The 10,114-nt window shown below is 53.2% G+C and overlaps 1 protein-coding gene across 1 annotated transcript; it reads right to left on the reverse strand.

The window, feature by feature from the left end:
- Positions 1-5,107: 5,107 nt before the first annotated feature.
- NPPC (natriuretic peptide C) lies at positions 5,108-9,821 on the reverse strand. The gene is made up of 3 exons (XM_010985675.3): positions 9,601-9,821; positions 8,863-9,173; positions 5,108-5,577 (listed from the first exon to the last, which is right to left on the reverse strand). Exons 1-2 carry the CDS (start codon positions 9,688-9,690, stop codon positions 8,883-8,885), a joined length of 381 nt encoding a protein of 126 aa, XP_010983977.2. The 5' UTR covers positions 9,691-9,821; the 3' UTR covers positions 5,108-5,577; positions 8,863-8,882.
- Between the last annotated feature and the right edge of the window lie 293 nt (positions 9,822-10,114).

The following is a 10,114-nucleotide window of genomic DNA, read 5'->3' on the forward strand; positions in this document are numbered from 1 at the left end:
TAATGTTCAAATATGTAATTATATCAAAGTTTTTACCGATTGGGTGCTTCCCGCCACGGAAAGGAGCTTGATCAGGGCAGATCCCACAGCCCTCCTGCAGACTGCTGTCCAGAGGCTCCCACAGCGTCTCCGAGCTGCCCGAGCCCTGGAGGCGGCTGCTGCAGCTCGCCAGCCTCGCCTCTCTTTGCTCACACCCCAAATTCGCACCAGCACTGAGCCTTCAGTGTCCACCGACCAAATGACCCAAGCCCTAAGCCAGGAGAGGGAGCCTCATAGCGCTTCCCAGGGCCCAAAGCCCGCTCGGGGTCCCCATCTCAGCCTACTCACCCAAGCCTGGGGTTCAGCTGCCCGCTTCCACGCGCGCTCCTTGTGGCCCCCTGCCTTTTTCGCCAACACCCTCAGTCTTGTCTGCCTTTATCCCAGGGGAGCCCTTGATCCTCTCAAAGCTATGGCGCCCCCTGGTGTCTGTCCGAGTCCGTGTGGCGGCCCTCTCTGGTCCTCTTGGACCGTACAAACAGGACACCTGGAGAGGAACCTCGTTTCTGTCCTGCACATATCCGATGCCTTAAGGCCCCAGTAGATGAGACAAAGGGAGTGAAGACCTCTGAGAGATGGCTCGGAGAGCCGGCCAGCCCCAGAGATGACGGATCTGTCCATTCTCCAGCTCCGGATCCGCGGTTCCCCAGCCAGAGGAGGATGCACGGCAGCTGCGTGTCGCTCTTGGGAATACAACGCAGAGCCCATGCCTGTGCTCCTGCTCGTGAAATGAAAGGGCTGGCGAACTCCCGAAGGAAGCACACCCTGCCTCCCAGTGTAGTGTGCCACCCGCATACCACCTCTACACACACACACATCCCATATACACCCACACCACACACACACTACACACTACAGCCCCCCATACATACACCACACACACATCCCATACACACACACATGCATACACACCATACGCACATACAACATACACACCGCACACACACACGCACACACACACCATACACTGGAGCTGAAATTCAAACCTCAGACTCGTGGGAGGGGCCCGGGCTGCCATGGAGAAGGACAGGTAGTCGGCAGAGAAATGATCCCAGACTAAGATGTGTGCAGTGGGGCCCTGTCTGGAGAAGGGGGTTAGGGTGGAAAGTCCAATGACTGAGGGACATGGGGCAAAAAAATGAAAGCTGAAAGTGTTTTGAAGAGAGGATGTTTCGGTGACTGTAATAAGTCCAGTTAAGGAGCGTGTCCTTAGGTTATATTAATGGAGACCTAGAACGGGCAGAAGAGGCCGGGGAAGAAGCAAATGGGCTAAATTCTTTGTCTTTCTTTTGAAAGAGCCTGAAGTTATTGTTTGTGATTTTGATTTTGATAATAATATAAATGTGGGTTTAATAATTTTCATGAAAAACTAAATGGAACCACTAACAGAATTAAAAACAGAATGTCTACTTTCCAAATCATTGCAGAAGATAAAAGCAAGTAACATAGTCTACAGAAGAAAAAATTAAATTAAAAGGAATAAAAAAAATTAACGAACCTTAAAAACACAAAGTCAAAATTCAGATGAAGTTGGGCCAAGCATAAGCAACGGTGACTGTAAATGTGAACAATCTGGTTTCCTTATTACAAGGCAGATGGTCTCAAATTACACATATTTTAATCTAATACATTATAAACACACCTGAATTTTTAAAAAACACCAGAAAGGGAAAGAATCAAAGCTTGGGCAAAGATATCAAGCACAAAGAAAAATAAAGTAGAGCTGTTTGTTCACATCAGACAAAGTAGAATTTACTAGAAAGTGCTTGGCACACAGTGAAGGAACTCTTTAAGTGGTAGCTGCATGCAGTGCAGACACACCTGCTAAAGTGCGGGACTCCTCCATTTCTGGGCACAAGGGAGGACTGTACTTCCTCAGCCCCTCCAAGTAAGGCATGGTCATGTGACTTGTTTTGGCCAATTAAATGTGACTATAAGTCTCAGGCCTCCTGTCTGGGTGGAAGTCTTGGTTTGATTGACCTCCAGCATGCTCTCTTCCATGTCTCATCAACTGAGGAAAAATTCCTTGATTTGGAGGTGCAACATTGAACCATTGTATGTATGGTAAGGAGCTGCCCTGGAGGGCTGCCCAGACCCACATCAGACTTTGCAAGCAGAAAATAAATATTTCAAGCCACCGCAATTTTGGGGCTGTTTGTTGCCACAGCATAACCTCACATTTCCTATCTAATACATGTATTAGTACTGCTCCCTTGTCTACTGAATAAATAACAACTATATAATTATTAAATACATACTATATGATTTCACTTATATATGGAATCTGAAAATAAAACAAACATAACAAAATATAAACAGACTCACATAGAGAACAAATGTAATTGCCAGAGGGGAGGGTAGATAGTCCCTTCAGTTAAGCCTCTTCAGGTGAACCACCTGAGTGAAATCCCATTTCTGATGGGACCCTGACCTTTGCTCCCTTCCCACTTACATCATCTCTAACGGGGAGGGGAGGCTCCTCAGTCTGCCTCCTACCACCTGCCTGGGCTGAGGGCTCTTCCCAAGGAAGAGCAGAGCTCTGTTCTGTCCAGATATTGAGCCCCCCTGTTGTGTACAGCCCCATTTTGGACCACTCCTTTGGCATCCTGGCTGTCAGGGGAGGCCCTTCCATGTCTCGGGCAGTGGAGGGAATTCAGGCTCCAGGAAACTACCTGGCTGAGGACCTGAGGCTCTGCCTCCACAAGCCTCATCACCTCCGTGGTAGGGGCAGGGTGGTTCCTCTCTGGTAACGCCCTGGCATGGGCTTGAGAGATAGGGCCTCTCCTCCAGGTGTGTTCAGGAGTCCAAGGTGAAGTTCCTGGGCCCAGTCCTGCCAGGCTGGGCTCCTACATGTCACCAGCTGCAGCACCAGGGAGCCTCAACCAGGCAGGCTCCCCCATTCTCCACCCTGACTCCCCAGTAATCGAGCACTTCAGGGAAGGGAGTGGCTTCCTCTGGGACACTGCAAGGCCTAAGGCTTTCCAGCACCTGAAACTCTCTTTGCCTCTGCCCAACCCCGTTGGCCTTTCACAGTGAACCCTCCAACACTGCAGGGGTCCTGGCCCTGTCCTTGAGGACTGGGACTCCAGTGAGCCCAGTCCCTGAAGCTGGCCTGGCTCTTGGAGTCACCCGGGTAGGAGAGAAGCCACAGGTTCCAGGCAGCTCTGGAAATGAAATGCTTATGGAGAGGGAAGAGACACAGCCCAGAGGGCTGGAAGCCAAGGGCAATCCCACCCAGACAATCTCTGGAGGCTTCAAAACTTTTCCTGTTACTGATAGACTCTCTGCTGATCCTTCCTGGCTTTCTAGCAGAGACTCCTGGCTGGGATGACATGTCCCCATTGCTGCTGAGGAAGCAGTCAGAGGATGTCAAGTCTGGATGTCAAAAGAGGACTGACTGTCTGGCAACATCCCAAACCGACAGGCTGAGGGGCTGGCCTCCACCTGCCCAGGGCTGAATGGGCAACAGAGAGTCATACATGTTGTTTGAGGTTAGTTTGTGAGATGAGAGCTACTTGGGAGAAAAGCGTGTGTAGCTGGGGCCCGAGGGTCCTTGTAGCCCTGGCTGCCTGGCAGCCTGTCTGGGCTGTCCACAGGAAAAATCTTTAGCTTCTGGCGGTGGTCCTCTGAATCCCTGAGTTCTCCACCCCCGTGACTCTGGGCTTTGGAAGATGTGCCTGCCTGAACACCAGTGAAGCCTGCCTGGCTTCCTGCTCCCCTATTCTGCAACAGAAGGGGTCTGCAGACAGCACGGTGCCTGGGGGCACTGGAGAGACCTGGGTGCTGGAGACCCTCACCCTCATTGACCGGGCAGCAGAATTCTGAGCGAGGGTGGGACAGGGACAGCTGCATCCCAGGGAGACAGGCCCAAAGAAGGGCCCTGAGCCACCCACTGGGGCAGTGGAGGAAGCTGAGGGGGTGGGAAGGGGTGGGAAGGGCCCTAACCTTCCCCAGTGGAATGTGTCTTCAAAGCTGTTTCCTCACCTAGGTGAGGTCACTGTGTTGGCTGCCCACCCACCTGAGAACCTGCTGCTGAGGGAAGAGAGGTCAGGGCTCCTAGATGCCAGCAGAAAGGCCAGGTACCCCCGGCCACCTCTCCCCAGAGCCAATTTTCCTCTGGATCCACTCAGGCAGGCCTGCTACCCCGTGACTTCAGGGCCACACTGCTCCCAATCCCCCGAGAGGGGTCATGCCCAACTGGTAGAACCAGCCCCAAAGGCTCCTTTGTCCTTGCTTTCACCAAACAGGGGACAGAGACAGAAGCTGCACCAGAGCATCAGTGTACCAAGGATGTCGCAAGATTATTTCAGAATTAAGTTTCCTGTTGGTTTCAAGAATAGAGTCTAAATATTCATAATTTCTCATGCAAGGGTCTATGGGGCATAGGAACCATAATTGTTAGCTTTAGGTGAAAAGAAAACCCACAGTCCCCTCAAAAAGCATATCACGCTGTGCAAATAGGAAACCCGATCATCTGTTCTCTTTCTCTCAGGTCCTCGGCCTCAGGCCCCCGTTGACCCTGGCACTCGCTGTGGGGAAAAGCTACCCACCCCATGCTCCTGTGAGTCAAGGCTCGTAAGGCAACCTGACCGACTGTGCAGGATGTACAGAAACCTTCCAAATCTCCCCAAAGCAGAAAGGAAGTTTTCAATTATTTCTTTCGTCTAATAACAGAGAGAAGATGAAGTAGAATTAGAGGGCCTTCAGTCAGCTAAATTTAATTTTAATTTAATTCACAGCACCTGACTCCCCAGCTGTCAGGTGTTCTGAGCAGAGCTTCCTGACCTGGCCGAGCTGGTCAGAATCACTTGGGTCAAAAGCCATATGGCCAATCCTCTCCCAGGAGACTCAGATTCAGCAGATCAGGGGATTGATTGGAGCAGGAATCTGTATTTTTAACAAGATCCCTGGGGGATTCTGATACAAATAAATCCAGAATTGGGAACCCGGCTGCTAGATCTATTCAGAGACAAAAGCCTTGTCTTCACATTTTCCCTCCTCCTCAGACTAATTCCTAAAAAATAAATGCGATAAGTAAATAAAGACAGTTTTCAAGATGTTCATGGAATGATTTTTTTTTATATTTTTCAACTAGTTAAGACAAAAACATTACAATGATTGACGTCTTTCATTTAGTTACATAAATAAAATTTTTATAAATATCTCTTTATAAACAATATAAATAGCTTTACAACATAAATACATTTATGCATGACATGAATTTACAAACAGCAATGTTTTACAGCTGGTTTTGTCAGTCTCTTAAAAACTGTCCCTTGTCATCACATCGGTGTAGGTGTGTGTGTTTCATGTATATAATATATATAATATATAACTTTTTATTTTTCATTAAAAAAACCCCAAACAATAAAATCATAACCCCCCTCCCTAAATAATAATAAAACAGCTGGTGTGTATTCCCAGTACCAGGAAAAAAAAAAAGAGAGAAATGTAAAAGCCACATTGCGCTGGAGGTGCGTCCAGATGCTGGGAGGCTGATGACCAAGGATGACCTCAGCAAAGCGGAGCAAGTTCCCAATCCTGAAACACAGAGGGGCCGCGGGACACTCAGTTCTGGCCCCTGAGCTGAGAAAGCCCAGCCTGCAGGGCAGTTCTAGAACCTTCCTCCCTTTCCTGCTGTAGCATGAAGCAAAGTCCCTCCACAAAGTCCCTCCACATCTGCCCTGCAGGCCCTGATGAAGGCCTTCCTGTAGAAGGAAAAGGGCCCTTCCCCTCAGGTCCTTTCCAGGCCCTCAGCCTTCACCTGCTGTGTCCTTGGCACTTCCTGCCCCTGCACAGGTGGAACCAGAAAGCCAGCCAACCCCGCTCCCCCTCAGTCTACGTGCAGGCCTTGCCCTTGGCACTCGGTGAGACACAGTGAGGGAAAGGGGATGGAGAATGGCCTTCCTTCCCTTCCTTGCTACCATGAGAACCCTCAGTCCGGTGCCTGCCTCTGCTTTAGGTGTCTGGAGGACGGCGGAGGGAAGGGGAAGAGAAACAGCTGAAGAGTCGGGAATTCTGGGCTCAAATCCCAATTCTGACGTTTACTTCCTGGATGGACCTGGATAGCTTTGAGTATCGCTTTCCTCACCCATAAAATGGGATAATAGCCACCTTCCAGGGCTGGCTCTGAGATTCCACACACTAGGGATTGGCAGAGTGTCTGGGTCACAGCTGCCACTAGGTAAATAGCACTTCCTTCCCCAGCCGGCTTTGCCTCGGGATGGGACCCCCTTCAGAAGCAGAGGAAGTGGTGTTTCACACGGGCCCTGGGGAAATGGTCCCAGGAGTGGTCCTGCTGGGTTTGATCTGGAAGGTTAGCAGAGTGATTTGATGAGGGCTGCCGCCAATCTCTGCTAATGAGCATGTGGGTGCTCAGGGGCCAGAGGAAGGCATCCTCCTGAGATGGTGCAGTGCCCCCAATAGAGGACACTGCAGGCAGAGGGACCTCAGGATTCCAGGCCTTGATGAACTCTCTCTCAACTCCCTTCTCTGGCCATCCCATGTGTATAAACAGATGACAGATATCTATGATGTCCCTGGGCCCCACAGGCAAGGTATTCATTCAGGCTTCAGCCACACCTTGTCTCTGTCATTAGCACTTTATAATCAGGGCTATAACCATCAGCGACAGTCATTATGGTGGCTGGTTAGAACCAAAGTCAACTCCTGAGTAGAGAAATGGCCACAGCTTCGGGAAAGTTTTCATTAATGTGAAAAACCTAAGCTATCTTTCTCTTTTAAGCTCAGACAGTGAGATACCCCGGGCCTCTCTATTAGGAGGTGGAGGCAACATGAAGGATGCTCTGCCTTCTCATGGGGGTGGGGGTGGGGGTGGGGGTGAGTGTGGGGGCGGGTTGAGAAGGTTAAGGGTGTTGGAGGTGGGTGTTCAGCTAAAAGGGAACTTCCAGGAGGTTGACAACTTCCCTGGTCAAAGAGGTCAAGAAGTCTTAGCAAACTGGATTCCCCCTGCACAGCACCTCTCGCCACCCATGCTTGGTACCCCCAGAAAGCTACATCTGAGAACAAGGAGCCTATGGGGATGTGCAAGCCAGGCACTTTCCAGGACCTCATCTCATCTCCTGCTAACTTGAGGAATAACATTTGTTTGGATTCTGAAGTTGAGCTTGGTGCTTAAAATCACAAATTGAAGATTTGAGACCTGTGGCTCCATCTCCTCATTGTTGAGACAGAAGAGAACACACCCATCGGGATGCTAGCCACTAAAGGCTGGGCCCCAAGTGCCAGAATCATGGCAAGTCAAGAGCTCAGACAAATGAATTCCCTGCAGAAGTGGGGAGGAGCACGCAGCCCAGTCAAGTCTGGCTGCAGAGAGAGGAAGGGTGCCAGCTAAATACCAGGGCAGATGGGAGAGAAGAGCCCCTAAGCTGGGTGGGGCAGTTTCTTGGTCATTGACTGGCATTTTGAAGAGCCCCTTTGGGCATACTGTGGGTCCCAGACCACCTTAGGCTGGCATCTCATGTTGCTCATGAGTTGATCTGGAGGTGAATAGGTTCACAAGCAGCTAGCTTGGGTGAAAAGGTTTTCTGTGTAGTAGAAAAGGCCCAGGCAGTGTGCTGGAGAGCTTCAAAGAGGGGCACTCTTGTCCTCTGGGGGAGACATTGATAAGGCTTCTGGGGTGAGAGAGCACTTGGCCTGGATTGGGAGAGAAGCTGTGGGACAGGAAATGACAGCAGCTGGCTGCAGGCAAGGCTGGAAACCAGGAGGGGTCAGATTCTAAAGCACTTGAATGCCAGTTCCAGAGGCTGGGACATTGTTTCTCCTTGGACACTGATGGACAGTAGAAAGGGAGAGGAGCGAGGAGAGGTGGGGGAGGACCTTTGCAGCAGTACATTGCCAGGATGCAGCACTCGGCGGGGCTGAAGGTAGCACAGGGGTGTCCAGCCTGGTGGAGTGGGAGGAAGCCGTGCCAGAAACTCAGGCATGGAGCCCAGGCATGGTGGGGGTGGGGAGGGTGGTGAGGAGCTCATTTTGGGACATGTTGAGTTGAAGTTGGGGCAAAAAAATACATTGATTTTAATTTCTTTTTCCTTGCCCTGAAATAGTGCCACAAACACTGAGATTCGATCCTTAAGTCCCATGGGCTACAGCAGTGTCAGGACCCTGGACAGACCAGTTTGCCCACAGCTATGGTTTAGAGAAAAGACAAGAATGAGAACGCTCTGGGTCAGCGGTACTCCTTGGTGATGCCAAGGGATTTCTATTTTCTCTACTGTGAGGGGGCAGGTATTGCTCCAAGTCTGTCCTATTTGAGACAACAGACCCTGGTAGCCATCCTGACCACTGGGCTACTTACTGCCCAGCACCTGGATGCAGTGGCTGGCAGATAAACTTACCCTCCACTTGTGTGTGTATGTCCTTCCTCCTCTGCTTCCACAAACCCAGGATTATCCCTCAATTGCCCCAACTGGCAAATTGGGGCCAGTGCTGCTGGTTGGCTTATGATCCTGGGGTTGGCGGGACACCACTAAGCTGTCTGTTTCTCCAGAGGAAGCCAGATGGGTTCATCCATGCTGAGCCATTTCTGACCTTGCCAAAGATCCCTGACCACTTTATCCCTCACTTTCTCCATCTGCAAAATGGGACGATAAATGGGGTTGGCGGCAAATGTCTAGCACATATAGTCTAGTGCTTGGATGGGCTGGCTCTCGTCCAAAAATCGGCTGGGAGGAGGAACGGTCCCAGGGCCAGGGGATCAGAGAGGAACCGGCCTGCAGGAGGGGGTGCAGGCTGGTTCTAGAGGGCTTCGCGGGGGAGGAGCTGAGTGTGCAAGAGCGCCCGGCAGCCAGGGTTGGTGGTACTCACCGCCGCCAGGGGTCGCTGCACTAACATCCCAGGCCGCTCATGGAGCCGATCCGGTCCAGTTTGAGGCCAAAGCAGCCCTTGGACAAACCCTTCTTGTTGCCTCCTTTGTACTTGCGCGCGTTGGGGTGCTCGTGCAGAATGCGGGCCCACGCCGCCCGAGACCTGGTGTCCACGCGCACGTCCCGGAGCAGTCGCGACCGGTCGCCCTTGAGATTGGCGCCGCCGCCCCCGGGAGTTTTGTCGCCCTTCTTCTGACCGCCGCCCGCAGCCTGGGGCTCGGCCACCTCCTCCCCTGGCGGAGTTCGCGGGGCCTGTCCGAGGAAAAGAACGGGCAGGTGAAGGGACGCACGGCAGCAGCGCAAAGGACTTGGCGGGGCCGCTGATGCTCTAGCCCCACACGGTTTGCCTCTTCCGAGCCCTGAGCGCGCCCCCACAGGTGCGGGACAGCTCGGTCCTGCATCCACCTGCCACGCGGCCGCCGTTGTCCGCTCCTTCAGGCGCCCCTTGCCTTCCTCTCCTTTGCCCCTTGCCCGGTCACTACACGGGGGCAGGGGCTGCGCATTTGTCGATGTTCTCCCGAGTTCGGGCTTCGAGGGCTCCCCAGCTCTCACCCGGGCACATCTCAGGGGAGAGGGCCTCCTTCCCGCCCCCTCTGCTCCCTCCCGCGCGCTGCATCTCCTAGACTCCCAGCCCTCCCACAGCCCCTCACAGTTCCGACGTCCCTGCGACAGCACCCACCTTCGGCGGCGTCCCGGGCTTGGCTTCGGAGGGCCAGAGCGAGAGTAGCGTGAGCAGCAGGGCGCAGGCCAGCAGCTGGGAGAGGTGCATGATGTCCGTGGCGTGCAGGGGCGCAGACCGCGGCAGCGAGAGTGAGCCGGGCTGGCGAGCCGACGGGGAGGCGAGAGCAGAGCAGGCTGGCCGGGCTGCGGTGCGGGCGCGAGTCCCAATGCTGCGCGGCGCCGGCTGGGTGCGCTCTGAGCCCGCGGCTCCGCTCGCGCCTTTATAATCCAACCTGCCGCTGATGTCATCCTCCCGCCCACACGGCCGCCCGGGCCAATGGCACGCGCGTCGAGGGCGGGGAGGGGGCCGCGGGGGCTCCCCCTCTGCCCCCACCTTCATCCCACTCCGGAGGGATCTCGCGGCTTGGCGGTCTCTATCCCTGCTGCACTCCAAGCGGCAAAGCGGCTCGCACAAGTGAACTCCAATAGCAGGGAGCGCACGCCCTGGCATGCCAAAAGTCGGTGCTCCCCGT

This window comes from Camelus dromedarius, chromosome 4 (genome assembly GCF_036321535.1).
Source record: "Camelus dromedarius isolate mCamDro1 chromosome 4, mCamDro1.pat, whole genome shotgun sequence".
Classification (NCBI taxonomy): domain Eukaryota; kingdom Metazoa; phylum Chordata; class Mammalia; order Artiodactyla; family Camelidae; genus Camelus; species Camelus dromedarius.